This window comes from Artibeus jamaicensis, unplaced genomic scaffold (genome assembly GCF_021234435.1).
Source record: "Artibeus jamaicensis isolate MK-2021 breed Jamaican fruit bat unplaced genomic scaffold, CSHL_Jam_final scaffold_625, whole genome shotgun sequence".
NCBI classification, from domain to species: domain Eukaryota; kingdom Metazoa; phylum Chordata; class Mammalia; order Chiroptera; family Phyllostomidae; genus Artibeus; species Artibeus jamaicensis.
Window position 1 is genome coordinate 3,424,366 of NW_026522051.1, and position 24,938 is coordinate 3,449,303.

Below are 24,938 nucleotides of genomic sequence, written 5' to 3' on the forward strand. Positions count from 1 at the left end.
TGAGACGCCTGGGACTTTGTACCTCTGACGAGTGGAGAAAAGGCAGAGAGAGGCTGCTTCAAGGGGAAGGTGGACAGGTTCCCACTGGGGACCTTGGGTGGAGGAGGTACAGCTCACATCCAGTCCCCCGGGTGAGCTCACCTGCCAGTCAGTGTGAGGGCGGGGTGCTGGGGCCCGTCTGTGGGGACCAGGAAGAGGAAACCACAGGCAACTTCTGGGTCAGGTCGGAGGCTGGCGTAGGGCTGAGTCCGCCCGGACCTGTGTGGCTGCCACCAGCTCCATATGGGCTCGGCGCCCAGAGGAAGCAAGAGCATGGCGGGCAGGGCGCAGCCTGTGCTGGGGGTGCTGTGTGCAGGTGAGTAGCCCCTTCCCGGTCCAGGGCCCGGGGCGGGGGGGTTCCCCCAGGGCCGCCCCGGGGGTGCGGCGGTGCTCCTGCCGGGCAGAACGACCTTTCCACGCTCAGAGGGCGCGTCGCAGTCCAGAACCCAGAACCAGAACGGTGTTTCACGCACATATTAGCAAATAAAATGCCAGCCCGCTCCAGAAGGAAGAACTCATAAATTCTCAAAGAACGTATTTTCTGATCCCAAATAAGAACATAGATTCAGACGCACGATCTGACAATGGGCCTGAAGGATTTGAAATGAAGCTTGTGCTGCAAAATCCAGGATGCACGGATTCGGGCGTGTTGCCTACTTGGGATCCGAACCTTTGCCTTAACACCAGAGAAAGAGGCGATGTTACGAGGGTTAACATTCGTGCCACGTAGAGGGAAACTGAGGCAGAAAGACACTTCAGCTCCCCGACATCACTCCCAGAGTAAGACTCAACCCTTCAACAACAACAACGGAAACTAGACCAGCCCCTTCCGGAAGCCCCCCCCTCCTCAGCCTTCTGATGCTCTGGTCACCAAAAACTCGGAGACAAGGAACGTCACGAAACTGAAATCAGACAGTCGCCCATACCCACCCAAATCCAGGTCAACGGCCAGGTCTCCGTGTGGGGCCCGTGCAGTTTCTAGGGTTGGGAATGGAAGGCTTGGCGTTGGGGACCTGGGCACAGCGGGAAGGAGAGTGGGGAAGGGAAGCTGAGAGACAGGGTGGGAACTTCAGGAGGGGATTCCGTTCCGCGGATTTGGCACCTTTGAGAAATCCAAGCGACCGGCAGTTCAGAAGCTCTCAAGGCCCCGGGGTCTGGGAGGAAAGGAGAGAGAGGGAGGGTTACAGCCGGAGTCCCCAGCCTCAGAGCCGCCGGACCAAGGAGGCTGGTTGGACAGAGCTCACCTTCGGCTTGTGCAGCCTCAGGACCTGCCGCCTGCCGCCCAGGACCTTCTCCCAGGCCCCCTGGCTCCCCACCCCCCCGTCTGTCAGCACCTGGCCTTGGAGCCCTTGGGTGGAGGGCAGCCCGGTGCTGGAGAAGGGCTGGGTCGAGGCTTGGAAATAGATCTGGCAGAGACCGATTCACTCAGACTGGCTCCAGCCCGCCAGGTGGTTGAGCTGACTGGGGGCCACAGGACCTGACAACCAGGTTACAGGGTCGGGTGGCCCATTCCTTTATCCAGACAGCCCTCCACTGAACGTGCAGTTTGTGTGGGGGCCGCAGGGGTGAGGGTCTGGAATGCACGCAGCCACCATATCCAGACGGGAAAGGATGTGGCCACCCGCCTGGCACTGGGCTAGGGATGCCTGCCCTCACGTGGGTAAAAAGAAAGGATTTCAGCTTAGAAAATAAACCCCAAATGAAAGAGAGGGAACGCTTGCCCAGCTTAGAGAGAAAAGCGGCCGAGCCCTGCATTCCCGAGAGGGGTCCAGTCTGCCCCTCCTGTGAGCAGGCAGGTGACCCCGGGGGCCGTGGCCAGGGGAACCAGTCCTCGGGCTTGTGGTCAGAGGCAGCGTGTCTTCTGCTCCCACCCCTGCCCCCCAAGGCACAACCACATGCCCCCACCTTGCCTCCCCGCCCCCCCCACCCTGGAGGAAGGGGCTGGGGCACAGGGTTGCAGGGGGTAAGGCCAGTTTGCTGAGTGAAAACATTTAGGGGGGAAATAGCCATGGTTGGCTGCAAGTGAGCCATGAAGGCCTTCACAGGTCGACCCCAAAAGCAACCAGGGGGCCCTCCCCACCATGGGTCAGGAGGAGACACCAGCAGAAGGGGCTGGGATGTGAGGGAGGGCTTCCTGGAGGAGGTGCAGCTCGAGCTGGGTTGGAGCAGACCTCCTGGCCCTCCTTCCCTGCTCCATCTGAACTTGCCCCAACGTAACTTGGACGTTGCTGACGTGCTGGACAGAGCGACACCACGCTGAGAGCCGAGGCCTAGGGTTACCCCTCGGGCTTTGGGAAGGGAGGAGGTACCCCATGAGACAGTAAGGAGGGGACACAGAGAAAAGGCAGCGCATTAGAGAATTTAAAAACGTGCCTTGTATCACATTTACTGGTTAGTAAATGTTGCGCCAGCCTTGCATTCCTGGAATAAATCTCACTTGATTGTGGCGTATGACCTTCGGCTGTACTGCTGCATTCGGTTTGCTAATATTTTGTTGAGGATTTTAGCATCCATACTTATCAGGAATATTGGCCTATAATTTTCTTTTTTTGGTAGTGTCTCTATCTGGTTTTGGGATTAGGATAATGCTGGTCTCATAAAACGAGCTTGGGAGTCTTCCCTCCTTTTGAGCTTTTTGAGATCATTTGGGAAGGAGAGGTGTTAGTTCTTCTCGGAATGTTTGGTAAAGTTCGCCCGTGAAGCCATCCGGTCCCGAGCTTTTGATTTTGGGGGGTTTTTTGATTGCCGTTTCCATTTTACTGGGTGTAATCTGCTTACATTCTCTGATTCTTCCTGATTTGGTTTGGGAAAAGCTGTATGTTTCTAGGAATTTAGCCGTTTTGTCCAGGTTTTCCGCTTTGCTCGTGTGCAGTTGTTTGAAGTATTTGCTTACAATCCTTTGTGTTTCTTTGGTGTTAGTTGTTATTTCTACTCTTTCATTTCCGATTCTATTTATTCAGGGTCTCTCTCTCTTTTTCTTAATGAGTCTGGTTAAAGTTTTGTCGATCTTGTTTATCTTTTCAAAGAACCAGCTCCTTAGATCTGGTCTTTTGTACCTTTTTTATTAAGAAATCTACTTCATTTACTTCTGCTCTGATCTTTATTATTTCCTTCCTTCTACTCACTTGTGTCAGGCTTCGTTTGCTGTTCTTTGTCAAGGTCCTTTAAGTGTGAAGTTAGATTGTTTATTTGAGATTTTCCTTGTTTCTTGAGACAGGCCTGTAATGCTATCGATTTCCCACTTGGGATCGATTCCCCAGTGTCCCCCAGATTGGGGGTCACTGTCCCCATTTTCGTGTGTTTCGAGGTGTCTTGATGTCTTCCTGGGTCTCCTCGTTGACCTGTTCGCTGTTTAAGGACGTGTTGTTTAGTGTCTGTGTCTTTGTGTATTTTTCAGTTTTCTTCATGTGATTGATCTCTAGTTCCACAGCACTGTGGTCAGAGGAGATGCTTAATGTGATTCCAGTAGCAACATTTTATCTGATATATCAGCTCAGGCAAGTGGAGCACAAGGAAAATTAATAAATGGGACAAAGTTTTTGCCCAGCAAAGGAAAACCATCAACAGAATAAAAAGACAACCCACAGAATGGGAGAACATATTTGCCGATACATCTGATAAGGGTAACACCCAAAATTTATCAAGAGCTTAAAAAACTTAACACCAGAAAACCCCAAACAATCCAATTTAAAAAATGGGCAAAGGACCCGAATAAACACTTCCCCAAAGAGGACATAGAGACGGACAACAGACATATGAAAAGATGCTCAGCATCACTAATCATCAGAGAAACGCACATTAAAACCACAGTGAGACGTCACTTCACCCCTGTCAGAACGGCCATCATCACTAACTCCGCAAACAACAAGTGTTGGCGAGGACATGGGCAAAGGGCAGCCCCAGTGCACTGTGGGTAGGGACGCAGGCTGGAGCGGCCCCTGTGGAAAACGGTGTGGAGATACCGCAACAAAACTAAAAATGAAACTGCCATATGACCCAGCGGTTCTCCTTCCAGGAATTCATCTGAAGAAACTGAAACACTAATTTGAAAGAACATAGCACCCCTATGTTCACTGCAGTGTCATCTACAATCTCGAAGATTCGGAAGCAGCCCAAGTGCCCATCAGTAGATGAGTGGATAAAACAACTATGGGACATTTACGCAATGGAATACTACTCGGCTATAAAAAAATAAGAAAATTTCACCCTTTGCGACAGCGTGGAGGGACCTGGGGAGCATTACGCTAAGTGAAATAGGCCCGTTGGAGAAAGACAAATACCATGTGATTTCTCTCCTGTGTGGAATCTAATGAACAAGCTGAACTAACGAGCTATCTAGAGACAGACTCAGAGATGGAGAGCAGGCTCTCTGAGTGTGAAAAAGAGACCCAGGCAACTCTGACGTGCAGCTGGTTTCCTGTCCCAGGTGGGAACTTGAGGCCGGTCCTGGGCAGGTGGCCGGCAGCTCGGAGTCACACTGCCCCTGGTGTTACGGGAGGTGGGCGCGTGACCCTCCGACCTAAGGCGTCCCAGTGCCCTGGGGAGTGGATCCTGGGACCAGAGGCAGGCAGTGGGGTGAGGGCAGAGCCAGGGGCCCCGTCTGGCCATGCTGGCAGAGGTGCGACTCCCAAGTCACTCTGTAGGGGACTCTCCAGGAGAGGCGAGTGGTGGGATTTGTCCGAAGCCACCCTGAGGGCACAGTGTGCTGCTTGTCCTTGGCCCATTCATATACTGGGAGCCACACTCGGAGGCTCTGGGACATCATATGGGGGGATCACACACCCCCAAAACCCCCGTAGCTGTGCTGGTTTCTGGAACACACCCCGCCCTCTCCTCCCCCAACTCACCCCCTCCTATGTCTCCTCCCCCCCTTAGCTCCGCAGACCCTTCCTCAGGACAGCCGCCCCACCCCCATCCCCTGCTCTGTCCCATCATCCCACGGGTCACACTTGCTAAGGTTTTAGGTGCAGTTTCCAGTGGTTACTTATTTAGCACCAGTCGCCTCGCCCAGAGGACTGAACCCCGTGAGCACAGAACTGTGCCCACCCCTGCGGCAGCGTCCCCTCCGGCTGCGTCCCCGCCTCTAGCACCGGGCCTGGACCGCAGGCCACCTGCTGGGCGGCTGCCAGGGAGGCGTCCCTGCCCTTCAGCCTCCCCAGGCTGCTCCCCTTCCCCGTCCCCACGCTGCCCCCGTGTCTCTCCGAGCCTCCATTCTTTAACCTCACTGGCTTCCACCAAAACGTCCCATCCTGAGTCCCTTCCTGGGGTTGACAGATAAGATGGACAGTTAGGAAATGGATTTGTCCCTCAGGGTAAAGGGTGAGCATGTCCTTGCAGCCCCCAGGTATTGCCTCCCTCACCGGAGTGAACTGCAGTCTCGTGTGGACATGGCCCACAGAGGGGTGGCTGGGTTTGGAGGTCAAGGCAGGCCGGTGGCCCCCGACCCTGGCAGTGCTCAGGCTTTGTCCCTTCTCTGCCTGCTGAGCTTGAAGCTGTCCTCGGCTCCCCTGCCCAGGGCACCAGCCGTCAGCCTCGGAACCAGCTTCCTTCCTGAGGCGCCTCCCTGCCCGCGGCCACCCAGTGCCCTTTGGGCTGGTTTCCTTGTTTTCCGCCCTGGTGAGTCAGCGATGCCATAAACACCTGGCACAGCCCGGCGACCCCACCGAAGACCGTCACAAAGTTCATGGCAGTCGGGCATGAAGGGTGGAAGGCGGGGCGCCCATCTGAGCTCGCTGCCTGCACCTGTCTGCACACAGGGGCTCAGAGTCTTCCAGCAACGCCCCGCCCCGCCCCGCCCCACCCCGGGTTGGGGGCTTCTCCATCTGCCTCCTCCTCCACTTTCCGTCTCTTCGTTCCGCAGCTCCAGCCCCCTATCCTGCAAGCCCACTCATGCCTCCCCACCTTCTGTCCCCATGGGGGCCCGGGGGACCTCCTCAAGACACCTGGGTGCCCCCGATCCAGCTGCCCCATCTCCCCGTGAAAGGCCCGTGCCTTGCAGAGCAGGCTGCCGTGCCACCTGCCTGCCTCACAAACCAGAGCCGGTGCTGGGGCCCCAGGAGCCCCGCATGCATATTGGGGGCATTCGGAAACCACGACCGCACCAGGAAGAAACGCCACACTGCCTCCAGATCCCAGAACCCAGGGAGCACTGTTACTCATCCTGCATCTGGTCTGTTTTCTTCTGGAATCTGCTTTCTCTCCGTGACGACATGGAGGCGGGTGGGGCTGTGTGCAGTCTCTCATCCTGATCCGGCCCCTCACGTCCCCATGGTCAATGCTGTGAACTGAATCACTCGGGGACCATTTCAAGTCCCACCCCCTCGGGAAGCCTGTCCCTTGCTGTCCTGGCCCCACAAAGCCCCTCCCCCTCCCCACACACTTCACTCCTGGACACTGGGTTTAACGCGCAATGAGGCTCCGGGTGGCTGCTGGTGGACGGCCACCTCTGAGGGCCTCCGGGTGGGGACTGTGCCCGAACCACTCAGTCCACAGGGTCCAGTTACCACCCAGCTCTCGGGGTGGGAAGGAGCTCCATCTGGTGAGGGGAGGAGCCTGCACCCACCGGCCCACCCTCATCCACATGGGAACTGTGTACTTGGGGAAGACACTGCCTCAGGTGGCTCCAAGGAGCTGGCAGGAAACAAAAAGACCAGCTCGAAAAGGCACCTGCACCCCTGCACGCAAGCAGCGTTTTCACAGCAGCCGAGCTGTGGAGGCCACGTGGGTTTCCATCGACCGACGAATGGTTAAGGAAGGCGAGTACACAAGCGCAATGGAATATTACTCAGCCATGAAAAAGAGTAAACTCTTGCCATTTGACGGAGTTGGACCTCGAGAGCATTATGCTCAATGAAATGAGTCATCGGGAGAAAGATAAATACTGCAGGATTTCACTTACAAGCAGAATCTCAAAACACACCCGTCCCAAACAAACAAACAAACAAACCAATCAAAAACAGTTTCACAGATCAGAGATCAAACTGACTGATGGTGGTCAGAGGGGCGAGGGTGGGCGGGTGGGCGAAGAAGGTGAAGGGGTTTATGGTCAACAATACTGTGACAACTGTGCACGGTGACAGATGGTGACTGGGCTTGGGGTAGCGATCACACACCGTCAGGTACATAAGTTTCCAATCGCTCCATTGTCCGCCTGAAACTAATGTAATATCACACGCCACCTCCACCTAAATGAAATAACTAAACACAGTAAAAGCCGGCACAGTGAGGGCCGGGCTGCTGCCGGTGGGTTTCCGGAGGAGGCGGGGCATGAACAGGCCAGGGACTGCTCTCCTGTGCTTTGTCCTAAACTAGGGCCGTAGGGAAAAGTCATCAAATTGATTGGCTTTGGTATGTTCCTAAGATTCCTGTTGAACAGAAAGCTCAACAAATACTTACTGATTTCTCGCCCCTCCTTCCTTGGGGGCCAGGCAGAGCCCCTAGAGAGGCCACATGCAAGGGTGGGGGTCAGGATAAACCCGCCTGCGAGTATGAAGTGCCCCCCCACCAGACTCCCCCCTTTCTGGCTGGCGGCACCGGTCTCCACCCTCACGGAGACTGTGGCTCCTACCAGCAGATGGGCTTCCTAAGTGCAGCCATTACCGCCCGGCTCCCCGGGGCTCCCATAAAGCACGGAGCGAGCCTCCAGCAGCCAGGCCATCAAGCATTTCATTATCCTCCGAGGGTGTATTACTTTCTGGTTGGCTCTCGGGGGACAGTTCAGCATCTCGTTAACGAACCTCAGTCATTCACCAGTGATCACCGGGGCTTCCCCTTGCTGGGGCTCCTGGGGTCTCCATTATTTGATTTTTTTTTTGGCATTTTTCTAGCAATCCGTGGGTGGGGTCTTCAACCAAGTGTCTGGTGGCTCATCCGACCCAGGTTTTAAGCCTGAATTCTCTGGGACTCGTGTGTTTGCTGTGGAAAAGCACTCGGTAGAGCTGTCCCGTGGGGGGGGCACTCACTAGGGCCCTGGGGAGGCAAGATGAGGAATCGGCTCGCAGCCGAGGATAAGGGCAGGGTAACGCAGAAGGTCTGTGCAGCCTCCGGGCCGGGACGGGCGCGGATGCCACCTGCATTAAGTCAGCGACCCTCCTGACACCCTGAGTTAGAGACGAGGACCCTTGCTCTGGAGTGAGGAAAATGGGGCCACGGAGCCCGCATCCAGCGCTGGTGCCCCTGGCCCCCCATCACCTTTACGAGAAGTTCAGGGTGCAGGGACTCACGGGCCATGGGTGGCACAAAGGACAGAGCCATCAGCTCTGCCGGGGGGGTTCGGACATTTTCTCTCAGACATTTGCGCCCAAAACATCTTCCTCCACAAACGACAGCGGCGTGCGTTGCGGGAGGGGGTGTTCTGAGTCCTCCATACAGGTGGAGGCAGCGGCTCTTCCAACTCCTGTCCTGCCCCCTCCCCCTCCCAACAAGACCAGCACATCACCCAGGAGCTCAGCCTCCAGAAGGAGCACCGGGGGAGGGGAGCATTCTGGCGCGCGAAGGACACAGCTCCAGGAAGGCGAAGGGACGCGAGAGCTGCAGCTACAGGAGGCGGGAGGTGGGGGCTGGTTCTGGGCAGCAGGACAGATGCCCAACATCGACCTGTGTGCAAGGAAATGGAATGGGAGGTGGCTGGAAGGCTCTAGAAGTTTCTAGAATTCCTCCACTTCTTAGCAGTGTCATCAGGGTTTAGATGTCCTACCTGGGGCTCCTGTCGCACCCTCTGGGTAGGGAAGCGAAGGTCCCACAGAAGAGCAAACCAGGGCCGAAGAGCTGGGAACATGGAGCCCATGGAAAAGGTGGGAGGGCCCGGACTTACTCCCGACGGATCGGGGAGGCCTCCTGGCCTGTGATGCCAGTCGAGTGGGAATGAGGGGATACCGAGTGTGTCAGTGTGTGTGGGGCTTTGCACTGGCCACGGAGGACCCCCAGGGCTGGCTGTCGGCCTGCAGGTCTTGCACAAAGAATAGACTCTCATCCAGGACCATGAACATGTCGGGGCGCCTCCAGGTGCCGGATCCGCCTTCTCGAGCTTACAAATAGCGCATCGGGAGCATTGCACATGGGGGAGGGTCCTTTTTTTCCTGAGTTCTTTCTCAGCCACCCCCCTCCACCTCTTCCCTCGCAAATCCACAAACATGGAACAGTTTCAGGGCGCTGTCCTAGGGAGCTCCAAAACTGACCTGTTCTTTACTTACAACCCTTGGCAATCACTATCCCTTCCTGAGAGTCTTCTGGGGGGGCTGGTGGGTCGCTGCTTCCGATTCGCCTCTAGCCAAGGGGGGCGGGTCCCGAGGACGCAAGCTCACACACAGTGTAACTAAGGCACCGGGCAATGATGACGGGCCAGCAAACGCGCTGCGCCGAGTGCATGTCCCGTGCCACTCACGCTTCACGCAGCCCACTGCTTGGGCCAGAACGCGGGCACAAGAGGGCCTGTGGGGGGAGGGGGAGGGGTCCTGCGTTTAGTAAAGAAGGAAACCCTATTTAAACTTGTTTAAACGCCACGCGATGCCACTTCCTCAAATGGCCTGGAGACACTGTGTGTTAGTGCCGGAGGCGCAGGGATACGGGAAGGAAAGTATCGAAGGGCCCGCTCTGCATGGGGAGAGTAGGAGCAGGGAGGGTGGGTGGGACAGGGTGGGCTGGTGCTGAAGCCGGGACAGGGTGGTGCTGCAGGCAGTAGGGGAGGTCGTTGGGGGGGGGGGGGGAGCTGGTCCTATGCCGGTTCTCCCCCAGCCCTGTGGGGGCACAGCTGCGGTGGGAGGTGAGCCTGGGGCTGCAGGTGGAGTGGGTCAGCTACAGCTGAGGACAGGTGTCACCCGGCATTCCCGCAGAGGTGTGTGCCTTCATCCCTCACTTCTCCCTCCCACTTCCCACTTCCCTTACAGTCTGGGTGATGGCGGCGGCCATCTCTGTGGAAACCCCGCAGGAAGTTCTTCGGGTCGCCCGGGGAAAGAGTGCCACCCTGCCCTGTACCTACCACACTTCAGCCTCTTCCCCGCAAGGACTGATCGAATGGGACAAACTTCTGTGGAGTCACACGGTAAGGGGCCTCAGAAAGTGAGGGCGTCCCGGGAAGGGGCACAGGTGGCAGGTGGCAGAGCTGGGCTTTGCATGGAGGCAGAGCTGACCGGAGTGATGAGTGTGTCGACGGATAAATAAACTCCAAGGGCAAGACTCAAGGAAACCCAGGGACGTGGAAGCTGAGGGTGGCTGCTTAGCTCCAAGTCTGGCGCATAGTAGGTGCTCAATAAACACCGCAGCCTGAGTGAGTGAGAACAGACAATGGGCTGCAATGGGAGGAGTAGCGAGATGCGGGAGGCCACAGAGGTGGCCGTGCTGGGGTCCAAGGAAACTGATCACCTACACCTGCCCTCGCTGTGGTGGGCCTGCTTGATCCCATGTTCCAGTACGGCCATCAAATGAAGGCAGATATTACAAGACGGTGCCCCCTGGGGGGAGAGCTGTTTGCTTTGGGGCCAGTGGCAGTGCTTCCGGGCTGGGCACGGTGGCCAAGAGCCCTCGGTGCCACGGACTGGAGGAGGCACCGCGCCAGGGCCTGAGGGTGAAGACCAAGTGGCATTTCTTCTTCCTCCCAGGAAAAGGTGGCCGTGCTGACAATTCCAGCCCAAGGCCTCAGCCACGGTGACCGTTACCAACACCGAGTCACCTTCTCGGACAACGCCCAGCAGTCTGACGCCTCCATCACCATTGACCAACTCACCATGGACGACAACGGCACCTACGAGTGCTCGGTGTCGCTGCTGCAAGACCTGGAAGGCACCTCCAAGGGACGCGTCCGCCTCCTGGTCCTCGGTGAGTGGCCTCGGGGTCCAGCAGGGGTGGCGGGGAGCGGGCGCGGGGAGGACAGGTGGCCTGGGAGAGCCAGAGCCAGAGGCAGCAGTGTCTGACCAGGAGCTCAGACTCTCGGTCACCTGTCCGTCCGTCCACCTCAGGGCAGGGGCGTGGTGCCTCTGCTGTGGACTGGAGGGTGCTCTGAGTTACCCAGGAGCTGCCCCTGGGGCAGAGGAAGAGGCCCCCCTAAAGCCGGGGCCACCAGTGGAGAAATGAGGGTGTGGCTTGGTTTCCTCACTCTCCTGAGCCCACCTTCCCCACCCCAGGTCCATTTCTGGCTCATGACTCAGGGAACCGGTAAAAAGGGAAAGGCAGAGGCCACCCGCACTCTCTCTCTCCTGTCACTGAACCCCCATCTGTCTAGACTCACTGGGCCTTCACGCACCCTCTCTCGACCCCGCAGCAGGCGTCAGCTTGCCTGTTGTGTTTGCTCTCCCAGGGCGTTAACTTGTATTCTGAGGTCCGCAGGGGTGGCGGGTGGGGCAGTGCGGGGCAGGGGACAGAGCAGTGCCCACCTGGACATGTCCCCTGGCCCTCCTGTGTCCACGGAACACCGCATGGTGGACACATCACTCTATGATCACTTCTGTTCTGTAATGAATAAGCCCCGCCCTGCGCATGCGTGGAGGGCGGCTTCCGCGTCTTCGCAAGCATCTCGGAAACGTCACCATCACGCTTTATTTCTGTCCAGCATGCCCACCACAGCTATGTTCTAGGGGCCCCAGACCCTGCGTGCAGGGCCCCGCTGTGCTCCCCCCCCACTGCCCCCCAGATCCACGGAATGGGGGCTGCTTCTCCAATGCAGGGAAGGCCGCCCACTGGAGTGTATTTCTGCTCTGCTCTCAGTTCGCCCACGGTGGCGCCCTTCCTCCAGACGCAAATGCTCAAGTGCCCGTGCTGGGGACACTTGTCTCTTTAACAAATACTACTTTTTTACACATAAGAAACCGAACAACTTTCACCTGTATTGCTAGGGCGTATGCTTCCTCCCAGCCCTCCCTGAGTTTACAGCTAGCGCGTCGGTCCTGTTCTTTCGCATCCACGTCACCTCACTCCTCCCGCTGTCTCAACGCTTGATGTGAGCGCCCAGCACACGCGACACGCCCAGACTGCTTCCCACTATACAGCTGCCCCGATGGCGTGGCCACGCCTCGCTGGGTGTGCACACTTCCTTTCTGCATTAGCTCTTTGGGGAGGGATTACCTTGCCAGGAGAATGAGCGTTTCCACCCAGTTTCTCTTCTGCATGCACCGACCCCGTTCTCCCATAGCCTGGGCAGGGCGAGGGGATGTGCTGCATCTGAGGTTACAGAACTCGGTGCAACCCATGTTTTGCTCTAAAAAAAAAAAAAAGAAAGAGCAAGAGAGATCATTTCATACTATGCATTAAGAAATCCAGGAGACTTCCGCCAAGATGGAGGTATAGGTGGATGTGCCGTGCCTTCTCACACAACCAAGTTTAGGGACAACTAAATATTAGCATCAGAAAACACAACCAGAACACGGAAAATTGAACTTTTCGGAAGTCCGTTAACAACAAATTCTCCAGCCCGACCGGTAAGGGGCTAAACCAGCGTCTCGTGAGGGGTTGCACAGGAGGACTCCGGTGGGACAGACCCAGGCACGGAATCCAGACGTGCGAATCCAGACGCACGGGTTCCAAACCCAGGATTGGACCTAGTGGGCGACCGAGCAACCCACCGGGTGAGCGACTGCTGAGGAGACAGTGGGGAGGCGGTGCTGCGTGTTGACTGCGGTTGCCTATCTGCGGGCGAGCGGACAGGCGAGGGAGTGGGCGGTTGGACCGGCGGAGGCGGTAGTGGGCACCGCCGCCATTTCCCCGCTCTGACCACGCCTCCACATACAGCGTCACAACCCAGCGACCTGGGAGTCCGAGACGCCGCTTCTCTCACTTAAAGGGCCAGAACAGACCAAAAATGTCGCAGGAAGACCTCAAAGCCCCAGAGATAAATCTAAGCGACGAAGAAATAGCAAAACTCTCAGACGCACAGTTTAAAACACTGGTCATCAGGATCCTCACAGATCTGGTTGATTATAGCCACAAATTAGAGAAACATATGAAGGCTAAACTAATGGAAATGAATGGAATTCCACAGAAAACCAATAGCGATGAAAAGGAAACTGGGACTCAAATCAATGGAGTGGACCAGAAGAAAGCAAATAATGGCCAAACAGAAAAGAGTCAAGGAGCAAGAATTCAAAGAAATGAGGAGAGTCTTAGGAACCTCCAGGACATCTTTAAACGCTCCAATATCCGAATTATAGGGGTACCAGAAGGGGGAAAGGCACAGCCACCAGTGGAAAACTTATTTGAACAAATAATAAAAGAAAATTTCCCCAATCTGGCAAAGGAAATAGACTTCCAGGAAATCCAAGAAGCTCAGAGAGTACAAAAAAGTTGGACTCAAGAAGAAACACACCAAGGCACATCATAATTACATTAGCCAAAATTAAAATGAAGGAGAGAAGCCTAGAAGCAGCAAGAGCTAAGGGGACAATCACCTACAAAGGAGTCCCCATCAGACTGTCAGCAGATTTCTCAAAAGAGACCTTACAGGCAAGAAGGGGCTGGAAAGAGGTATTCCAAGTCATGAAATCTAAAGACCTACAACCAAGATTGCTCTATCCAGCAAAACTTTCATTTAGAATGGAAGGACAGATAAGGTGCTTCTCAGATAAGATCAAATTCAAGGAGTTCATCATCACCAAGCCCTTATTATAGGAAATGTTAAAGGGACTTATCTAAGAAAAAGAAGTTAAAGAAACATGAACAGTGAAAGAACAACAAGCTCACAGTTATTAACAACCACACCTAAAACGAAAGCAAACTAAAAGAACAGCTAAATCAGTAGTGGAAACATAGAAATGAAGATCTCAAGGAGGGTTAGCAACAGGGGAGTGGGAGGAGGAGAAGGGGGGAGAAGGTACAGAAAATAAGTAGCATAGACAGTAGATAGAAAATAGATGGGGGGGGCAAGAATAGCATGGGAAATATAGAATCTAAAGGACTTGAGACACATGGACATAAACTAAAGGGGGGTAATGGTGGGGATGGGGGGCAGGGTGGAGGGGAATGAAGGGGGGAATAGAACAACTGTAACAGCATAATCAATTTAAAAAAATAAATTTAAAAAAAGAAAAAAAAAAGAAATCCAGCAAATTCTCTTTTAAAAAAGTTTTCTTTCCAAATGGCTGTCTTGCTTTTCAGGCAGAAGGGCTTTCGTTATGTGTGGCCGCCCACTCTGGCTGGGTGACCTCAGGACTGAAGCGCACAGAGTCCTAAGTCACTCAGGGAAACCACCTGGCCCTGGGACACATGTGGCACCTGCGGGCTCGGCCGCCTCACGGCCTCTGGCGCCCCCTTGTGTCCACAGCAGGAGTTGCAGGCTTTGCAAGGCCTGGAACCTATCACGTTCATTTGCTCATCATTCTGCCTGCAATAAGTACTCAGGTGGCATCTACCTCCTGTCCCAACGGAGATCCACGATCTCCGGGGGCCCCTGTAGCAGGTGTAAGGGCTGCTCTAACAGCGTCCCCAGAACTGCACCGCAGTCTGACTGGGGAATGGGCCTCACCCTGCAGGGCATGAAAGAAAGAGGTGCAGGGGCTGGCCTGCCACTGACGGCTCCGGCACAGCCCTGTCCCCTCTGTGACCTCCTGCTCACCCAGACGCACACTCCCAGAAGTCTCAGGCACAACTGATGCTTCCCAGAGCCTGGGCACACCTGCCCCTCTGCAGAGGGACGCACCTGTCCCCAACCTCCGCTGCTGTCTCTTCCTTCGGGTCACGGCCTGTGCTGGGACCACGTCTGTGTCCCTCAGCTGTGCCGTCCCTGCCCCCAAGCCTTGCTGCCCGCCTGCCATTGTCCAGTCACCCATGCGGTGCCTCCACAGGACTCCCTGAACCCAGGGATGCCCTCACGGTGCCACCCGGTCCCCAGCAATGCCACGTGCACAGGAGGGGTCCCTGTCTGGTTTGTGGAATGAACCACACCACACAGCTGTGCTGGACGGGGGCCCCGCTGGGGGTCTGCGGGAATTCCGGGAGGCCAGGTCAGGCACGCACTGTGAGGACCCGCTGGCTTTTGTGCCCTCCTCGCTGTGGGCTTCCCGGTCCCTATCTCTGTCCCTCTGTCCCCCCAGCCCTTCGGCCCTCACTCCCACCCGGCACCTCTGCTGCCCCCGGGGTCCCTCCTGTCCCCCACCCCTCGGGACAATGGCATTTTACCAGCGAAGCATGAAAAGAGGGCAGCGCTAACCCCAGGCGAGCACGGTGAAGGGCTGGAGAGAGGGGGCTGCTCGGCCCCAGGGGCGGGCAGCCTGCCCTGTGTGATCTGTGAGCTAAGGTGGCTTCTCCGTTGCTAAAGGCTCCTCCTTTAAAAGAAGCAGTGACTGCGGGTGCAATATGGCCTTTCCCAGACCATCTGCTGTCCCCTCGGGGAACGGGACCTGAAACCGCCCGGCTGAGTCACTGAGCCTGTGGCTGGTGGGGGAGCCCTGGGCCTGGAGCCAGCAGGCCCGGGGCCCCACCCTATACCCACCTCTTTACAAGGCAATGACTCTATGCTGGCCATGGTGATGCTGCCCCCATGCCAGGGACTAGCCACCGGGCTGGTGTTCCGGGTGGACGGACCTTGGAACGTCACGCCTCACGTCTAGGCTCTGACTTTCTCTGCCTGTGAACCAACAAGGCAGGTGTGTGTGTCTACAGGGGAGGGGAGGCCTGGCTGTCACCAAGGTCCCCCTAACTTGTGCCTTCTCCTCGGCCTCTCCCCGCACAGTGCCACCCTCCAAACCGGACTGCAGCATCCAGGGAGAGACGGTGATCGGGAGCGACATCCAGCTGACCTGCCAATCAAAGGAGGGCTCCCCGGCCCCGCAGTACAGCTGGAAGAGCTACAACCTTCAGAACCAGGAGCGGGTGGGCCTGCCAGGTAACCCCAGCCGGGTGCCCCCAGGCCCTGAGGCTGCCCCCGCCCCTCCCCCTCCCTGCAGCTGGCACAGCGACGTCTCGGGTCATTTCCCTGAGCATCACTTTCTCGTAACCACACCTGCCCAGCTCACGGGTGGCCGAGAGTGAGGACAGTGATTCCATGGGAAGCACTGAGTGGAAGGAAGGGCCCAGGACAGGCTTCCTGGCTTTCCTTCAGCCCCAGGACGCGGTTCTCTGGACTGGGCGTCATCGGCAGTCACTCTGGCTGCAGTCTCAGCTTGGACGGTGATTGTGTCCCCAACTGTACCCACTCGAGGGTGGCAATTTCTTGTTCCCACGTGCTCCCCAGGCCGGTCCATCTCAGACTCCCCCGAACCCCACCTCCCCAAACACGCCCCCTTCTCTGGTCCCGCACCACCAGACCAGGGCTGCTGTGGGGACCCCACGTTCCCAGGGGTTCAGGGGCCACGATGGAAGGTTCACTTACAGCTGCCAGGGGACCAATTCTGTCCTGGGCAGCTTGGTAGTTGGCCTTTGGTCAGGAAACATACTAGAAAAACAAGGCAAAACGAAACCAAAAAAACCACCCAAAACTACATAAATATCCTCCTGTCATTACCGAGGAGCCCACGGTGTGGGAACTCCTCACTGGAGCCCTGGGGCCCCCACTGCCAGCCAGCCAGCCACACCCAGAGCTCCCGGGACAAAGCCCGAGAGGTGCCTGTCAGTTCAGTTGTGGGTGGTCCTCTGGCTCAGGGTGGCAGGAGGCGAGCAGGGCAAAGGCGGGGTGGGCGCCAGTGCCCAGGAGCACCCAAGAGGACTTCCGTCAAACAGGGTGAACTGGTCGCTCCACCCTTCTTGACCACAAGGTGTCCCCACAGCAGCAGAAACATCAGTTTCAGCCCAATTTCAGAACTATCAGGACCTTTCCAAGAAAAGGGGTCGGGAGCCCCAGCTCGGAATCAGAGCAGGTCTCGGGGCGCCGGTGGCACCGGCTCACCCCAGAGCAGCTTCCAATGCCTACTGTTTGTGTGAGGAACGGGGGGAGGACACGGCTGACCCTGGAGAGGGAAGCCCCACTCCGACCCTGGACAAGCCTTCCCCTCCACCCGCGGTGTGCCGTTGAAATGGTGGGGGTCTGGTAAAGGCTGTTCACCCCCAGAGTTTGTCCGGGGCCCGAGAGCATTTCCCAAAGTGGCTTCCTTCAAGCTGCCTCTTTAAAACACCCCGTTAGTTTAGAAAACAAGACCATTACCCCTAACTGCCCGGTGCTCCTTAGCACAGTAGAAGCTCTGAGAGTTCTGTCTGTAAAACCTTATCCAGCCCTTCGCTCCGATCTCTAAACCAGTCCTGCTCACGGGCTCACTTTTGGTGTGATGTATTAATATCACACGTCCACAGTGCTTCGGAAAGCCGGCCGTGGCATGGGGTGCCAGGGTTTTGGGGAGACCGGTGCCCAGGGCAGTGTCTGGGGAAAGTACACCCACGTGGAGCGACTGGAGAAAACAAGCCCGGTCACCAGCAGTCACTTGGGCGGTGGGAGCGAGGCTGACTCTAATTTAACCCTCTGTTCTTCATGGAGGCCCTCCCTGACCCTGCTCGGGAGAGGAAACTCCTTTACTAGAGTCGGATGGCACTTTCTGTGGGACTCTGGTCACCCTGCCATCGCCCTGTGTCACATCTGTCTTCCCTCACAGCCTGGGGCCCTCTTCACCTTGCTTAGAGCTGGGGTGGTCAGCGTGAACTTTCCAGATCGGGACGCATGCCAGTAACCTGTGTGTGCTGTGCACAGATTTTTATAGTGAACATACGTTGGCTTAATAATTTCTTCAAAGAAAATTGTCAGCTGTTCCAGAAAGTTCTAGACCTTGAAACGGGATTTTTGTGAGTGCTTCCCCACCGTGTCCTTTTGTCACCTTGGGCAAGTGTGGACAGGCCTGGGCGTGTTGCTGAAGACCCTGGGCTGCCCCTGAGAAGTCAGGCAGGGCGGCAACAGGACGGAGTGTGGCCACCCGGTGGCGGCCAGGACCACACCAGGCTTTTTGAGAGGACAGAGGTCTCAACCCTTCTCTCAGAACTGCAGTCACTACAAGGCAGCTTGGGGCCCGGGACACAGCGACACCGAGCTCCCCTCCCAGGTGAGCTGGTTGCAGGGCCACCGGCAGGAGGGGCAGGGGTGATGCTCCCACCCCAGGTTCGCAGCTGCGGTTCCAACAGCTTAAACGGCTCACGTGCGTGTTGGACGACAGAGCGTGCAGACAGCTGCCTGCCACCCCCACACACACGCAACACCCTCACATGCACACTCACACACCTGTGCTCGCACACACAATATCACACTCACGTGTACTCACATGCTCTCAAACACACACACACACACCCATTCATTACCCGCAGCAGAAACCCCTGGAGGTCAGAGACGTGATTTGCAGAGTCTCCCTCCAGGCGAGTCCCGGCCGAGGTTCGGTTTCGGGAGAACACGACACCTTCTCACCAGGAGGCGTTTCGGTGTGACGCGAGTTGTGAAACGCACATTCTGGGCGTGTGCCGTGTGGCGGGCCTTCTGCTTCGGGTCGATGGTGACTCGTGGCTCATCAGACGCCCCGGTTGGGTGTCCTGGTAGCTGGGTGCTGCCATCGCCGCCGTCAAAGCTGAGGAAATGGGGCTCAGCGGCGCTGAGGGGCTTGCCCACTGTCCCACGGTGCGCAAGCTGCAGGCCGGGGCTTCAAACCCAGGGTGCCCGGCCACCCCACACGCCCCTTGGAGTGGTACCACCTGCCCTGCGGCCTGGAGAGGGGTCTTCTCACTGCAGGTGGGGCCACAGGTGGGGCCACAGTTGGGGCCGCAGCTGGGCGGGCCAGGACGCCGCAGGTCCCGCCACTCCCGCTCTGCTGCGCGCCCTCTCCTCACCTGGCGGTCCTCCTTCCCAGCCATGGGGCAGACCTTGACCCTGAAGAACATCTCCACAGACACGTCCGGCTTCTACATCTGCACCTCCAGCAACGAGGTGGGGACGGAGTCCTGCAACATCACGGTGACCGCCAGTCCTCGTAAGAGCAGCAGAGAGTGGAGGGCAGGACGGGGTGTGGAAAGGGGATGGATCGCAGCCTTCTTCGGCCACGGCTGGCCCCGTGGCTCCCCTTGCCTGGGCTCGGCTGCTGCCGCAGACCAGCCCCATCAGCAGGGGGGCCACGCCCAGAGCCGGCTGGCACAGTCTGGACCCCATCCTGTGGGGTGGGACACTCACCAGCGCAGGGACAGGCTGGAGCAGGAGCCGCCTGGCTGATGGCTGAGGACTTTCCCAAGGCCTGGAGAACCCGGGGGGACAGGGACGCGAAGGCAGGGCCATCTGTCCCTGGCCTACTGGGCCTGGAGCCGGGGCTCAGCGGGGTCAGGGATGCAGCTGCTCTGTCTGCCGCAGCCTCCATGAACGTGGCCCTGTACGCGGGCATCGCCGGCGGCACGGTGGTGGCCCTCATCCTCATCGGCGTCCTGATCTACTGCTGCTGCTGCCGAGCAAAGAGCCAGGACGAGGCCAGGCCGTGAGTGGGGGCGGCCCGGCAGCACGGGGCTCCTCGAACCCAGGGACAGCTGTGGGTCCTGTCAGCCTGTCCTGAAGTGACGTGGGAGTCCCAGATGTGGCCCTCGGCCCATGGATCTCCGGGCGGGCTCCTGTGGGGACTGGGGCTTGTGGGCTGCCACCTTCGTCACCAGTGGGTCCCTCCTGCCTGTTCCCTGACACCCTCAGCTCACAAGTGGAACAAGTCTGGGCCACTGCCTGTCCCCTCTGAGCCCCACCCTTCACCCCAGGGTCCCTCTGCAGCTGGAAGGGTGTGGACGGTGGGCCAGGAGCGGGGCTGGGCCCAGCTCCCCGAGGCAAACTGTCCCTCTGTCCTCATGGCCGCAGGACTCGGTCCATCTACCGGGAGCCCCAGGAGCAGCTGAGGGAAGTTTCACAAGGGCGGCAGGAGGAGGAGGACTCCGAGCACGGAGACACAGGGAGCCGCCGTCACTCCTGACCACACGGGCCAAGGGCGACCAGGGCCTGCCGCAAGTCAAGGCTCCCTCCCCAGCCTCCCGCCCCTACCTGGGCCCAACTGCCTGAGCCTCCCTCCCGGTACTGACGGCACTTCTGTCCTCTCAGTCAGCAGCGGGGTCCCGGCTGGGCCTGGCTGAGCTGCTGTCACCTGCCAAGGGGCCCCTCCCCACGGCCAGGCCCACGGGGACCTCGGTGTGCCCAGCACCAGGGCAGTGCCTGGCGGAGAGTTTGCACGCAAAAAACGTTTTTGTTGAATGAATGAATGAATGAATGAGCATGCACACAAAGGGGTCCCTATCATTATCCAACTTAGGTGCCAACTCCCCGCTCTGGGCCCACGTGGCCTGGCCTCCAGCTCGATTTCCAGCCTCACCCACATCCCCCTCCCCGCCCCGATTCTCAGCATGGTCAGGCACTGCTGGCGCGGGCCACCGCCAGCCCCCCTGCACCCTCCCACGTGGCTGCCCAACGTGGGGTCCATCCCTGCCTGCCGACTGGGCTTGGTGGCGCCCCCTGGTGGAGCTGTCCCTCCAGGCAGAGTTACCTGAGCCCCTGGGGCCGGGCCTGTCTTCACCCCTGCTTTGACAGGTGGGGCCTGCCCCTCACGGATCTGCCTGCCACGACTGTGGGCACCAAGGTGACTCCCACCCAAACTCATCTGCCCCTTTGGTGAATTATGGTGACTTGACTTAAATGAGCACATCACAGCCACGCTCTTGAGACCAGAGTGACCGCCGTGCCCGCCCTAACCCTGTCGCACCCACCCCATGCCTGGCAAGCTCCTGGCTCTGCCTTGCTGGTTGGGGGTCGTGCTGCCCCTCCAACAGCCCCTCCCCCTTGGTCAGCTGTTTTCTGCCCCCAGGAGTCCAGGCTTAGGCCTGGGGCTGGTGGCCAGTTTCTTCCAAACGCTGTTAACTGTTAAAGAAACAGCACCTTTTCCGAATGATCAGAAAAGGAATCTTTCAAATCTGCTGTCCATTTGTGATTTTAAAAACATCTTTTATATATTTGTGGAACTCTTTGCTTCATTCAAAATGCTGCCAATAATAATAATTAAGTGGTCAGTGGAGATTCTGTCTTTTTGACGCGGGTTTGGTTCCCACTGGGTGGAGACTCCTCCAGTGTCTGCGTCTGCCACCCGACATCGCTTCTGCTCCCTCGTCGAGGCCAGGTGACGAGGTGGGGCGCAGGGGGCAGCACACTGGCTGTTGTGGAAAGGCTGTCACAGAGAGCGGAGGTTTGGTCCTCCCTCGTGGGGAAGCTTGCTCCTTGTTAGGAAAGCCATCCCCTCCCCAGGACAAGTCGGGGAAGGGGGCGACTCCTTCCAGAGCCAATGAGAGCTAGAGGCAGGGAGGGGGGGTTCCGAGTGGAGGGGTGTCGGGGAGAGATGCCCCCTCCAGAACAGCAGGAGTGGGCGGGCAGGGGGATGCTAAGCCACCTCCCCCGCTCTCCCACTGCCAGACCCCAAGGAAAGGCCAGCTGTCAAGAGACCAGCTGTTTCCTCTGTGGGCACTGGCCTCCTGTAGCGCCAAGCAGGGAAGACAGGGGGACAGAGGGCAGAGGGGGCGGGCAGAAAGTCAGATGAGGATAATGGACACATCTGCCGTCACCTGTCACCAACTGTGAGCACCCAGGTCCTGGGTCTCCTGCTCTGGTTAAAGGGGCAGGCAGGCTCCATCTACCTTCTGAAAGCCCATTGGCTCATCCATAGGCGCCCTGGTGGACGTGCCAGAGAAGGAGTTATGGGAACACACACCCCCGATGTTGGGGGCCCAGAGAACAAGCACCATTCAACGTCCTTCTGGTTCCAGAAAATGGGGGGGTTGATTCTGCAGATGGCTGGGCCTGCGGCTGTGTCACACACACAGGTGGCTGGGACAGCCTGCAGGTGTGTCGCGGCTGTGCCACACACATGCAGGAAGGCGGTGGATTCGTTTCCCTCCACCGGATGTTTTCCCTTCTGTTTTTCTGGAAATAATCTCCAACTCACAAAAAACATAACGTACAATACGACCCTAACCCGAACCATTCGGGAATGAACTGTCAACACGATGCCCTGTCACCGTCACCACGTCACTTGTTGCGCATTTCCTCCTGGTGGCAGGGCCCTTCTCCACGATGCCGTATGGCCACCCACGGCAGGAAGTCGGCCCGATCCCCTCCAGTTTCCCCGGGAAGGTCCATCAGAGTAGAAGAACCCAGTTCAGAATTGCTCCTTGCAGGGAGTCACCATGTGGATTCAGTTTCCTGCAGTTGCACTAATTCCTGGGTCTTCCCTCAGTTCCCACGGGACCGGCGTTTCTGTGTCCCAAGCCCCTGGTTCTGGAGAAGGTCTCTCCAGTTGGGCTTGGTGGCGCCCCCTGGTGGAGCTCACGCGTCTGTCAGGACCCCCAGACTGCATCCCAGTGTGGGGGACGGCGGCTCAGGGTTGGCATTTTCCTATGACCGGTGATGTAAGTGTGCATTCCTGGGTCAGGTGGTCTCTACCAGGTTTCTCCGTTACTCCGAAATTACTCGTTTTCCTGCTGCCGCTCATAAATACCATATTTTGCCGTGTATAATGTGCACCATTTTGCCCAAATTTTCAAGGGTAAAATAAAGATGCGCATTATACATGGACATAATAATTTCATACCATGGGTATAATAATCTTGTGTATAATGTGAACAAAAACGTAGGTGCCCATTTACACAGCAAAATGCGGTACTTTTGTCGAGAGATACTTAGAGGCTAAACATCCCATTTCTTTCTTTCTTTTTTTTTTTTGGAAGGAGTCAAAATACAAGTTTATTTTAAGTTATCACAGTAAAATCTGCTTTCATTTTTTTATTCATTCTCAACTCATGTTAACGAAGAGACTTTTTTCACCAGTCACGAACAATCGCACCCAGCTGTTAATTTATTCAGGAATTTATTAAGCCCCTACGGTGATAATCCATGGTTGTCATTATTTAGTTCAACGCTTAGATAGTGCTAGATTTGGCAGTGGGGGCCCCTTTCTGGGCGGCTTCATTGACCTTTGGCACATCCCTATAATTCTGGGTTCACTTCCTCACTTCCTAGTGTAAGGTATCGGGGGCTCATTTTAGCACGTTCTCCACTCCAGCCTTGAAATCGGCTGTTTTTCCAAGGAGCACCTGACCCGTCCAGTGGAGGGAAGGTACCGTAGTTGCCCCCCCCCCCGAACCGTGGGAGATTCGGGCCAAGACCCCCACAGATGCCTGAAGCCACGGGAAGTACCGAACCCTGCGTATACTCATTGTTTCCAACTCAGATACCTGTGACAAAGTTTAATTTACCCCTGACATGTGGTAAGAGATCAATGACACCTGGTTATAAACCAGAACTACAACCACAGACTGTGATAAACGTGAGGGGACGGGGCCTCTGTAACACGTGACTGTGCTGCACTCACCGTCTCCTGGGGACATTCCAAGATGACACAAGGCCCTGGTGACATCATGAAGAGAGACGAGTGGCGTAGGCCTGATGACGTCAGGTTTCTCCTGGGCTCACGGGGCCGCCATCATCCGGCACTTTGGGGCCCCTGAACATGAGGCCGCGGTGACTACAGCCCAAGCCACGCCATGCGGCCACTGTCCAGCTGGTGCCCGAGGCACCCGGTGACTGCAGGCCGGGGCGTCCGGAGCTGGAGCCGGATGGGGGAGGAGTCTCGTCCTGGGCAGGTGTAGGAATCGCGAGATTTCACCTGCCACTTCCACACGGACCTCCCCACGTGTTCCCTTTATATTTCTGGACATCGGTGGCCGTGGGTAACAGACCACGGGAAGGAGAGCAGGGCTGCTCTGTGTAGTGTTTATCTTTTATGTGTTTTTGGAACCCACTTCAACCCTTTTGAAAATAAAATGGACTTGATTAGCGCTGATTAAGAATCGTAGCAACAGGTGTAGGGTTTGGGGAGACCCAGCGCATCTAGGGGGGTCAAATCACAGGGTACGGAGCAGGAGCCCCAGGACGGCAAGGACGCAGGGCTGTGGCGGGAGGAGCCAGTCTCAGGCAGGGGGCGGGGAGGAGAGGGGCGCAGGGTCCCAGAGCCCCGCCTTCCCTCCACCCGCGGTGTTCAACCTCTTGGCGTCTCTGGGCCACACATTAAATGCACTGCGACAGTAATCACAAAAACATCTGGTAATGCTCTAAGCGCTTTCACGATTCTGTGTTGGACCGAGTTCACAGCCATCCTGGGCTGCAGACACCCAATAAACCCACCACAAGGCAGAGATTCCTCATCAGGTCGACACTGAAGTTCCACAGTTAAGAGTCTTAATGCGGGGCGGCTCTGAGCCCATTGTCAATTGTTTCCCCTGAATGAAGAGAGATAAGCCTGTGTGCTCCCACTGAAGGTCACCCCCCAACCCCCACGTTGCCAGTGGCCTTGACAGACACCCGTTCCCCCCAGCCTCCTGCCAGGTGGGGGAGCCCCCAGGACTCTCTGGCTGGGAGCCAGCGGGATGCACACGACCTCCAGGTATTGGAAGCCAGAGATCCAGGAGGCCCGGGCGGCAGGGAGTGGTGTCTGCATCACTGAAGCCGAAGTGATTTCCTGCAAAGAGACACCTGGACTCCAGTGGTGGCCCCTGTCCCTCCCTCCCCCACCTGGCAGTCGGGACGGAGACGCTTTTGAGAGTCCCATGGTGCCACTGGGAGGAGATGGGCTCGCTGTGCTGACGGCAATTATTTCCTTTCGCTGCAGAAAGGGCACAGGCCGCACGCGGCTGCCTCCAAACAGGGGCCCTGGAGGCAGATCCAGGGCCTCCTCCCACCCCACCCACAGGAAGAGGCTCCAAAGAACCTGATCAGACATGAATGGAGCAACTTTCCAGAAAAATCAGCCCCGGCGAATCTCAGCCGGTGGTCTGTGCCCATGTGCTCCCGGTTCTGGGGGCTCGGGATCCACAGTGCCGAGCTTGATGAAGCCATGCAGGCTTGGTCCCTGTTAGTCCTCGCAGCCTGGCCACCGTCACCTGGCCACACCAGTCTCAGCAAACAGGCAAAGAAACCAAGGTCAGAGATGGAAATGCCTTTTCAAGGCTGCAGG

The 24,938-nt window shown here is 57.3% G+C and overlaps 1 protein-coding gene across 1 annotated transcript; it reads left to right on the forward strand.

Moving 5' to 3' along the window:
- Nucleotides 1–37: 37 nt before the first annotated feature.
- On the forward strand, nt 38–20,939 carry GPA33 (glycoprotein A33). The gene is made up of 7 exons (XM_037167474.2): nt 38–355; nt 9,924–10,078; nt 10,635–10,851; nt 15,692–15,844; nt 18,774–18,893; nt 19,265–19,385; nt 19,751–20,939. Exons 1-7 carry the CDS (start codon nt 283–285, stop codon nt 19,860–19,862), a joined length of 951 nt encoding a protein of 316 aa, XP_037023369.2. The 5' UTR covers nt 38–282; the 3' UTR covers nt 19,863–20,939.
- Nucleotides 20,940–24,938: the final 3,999 nt, after the last annotated feature.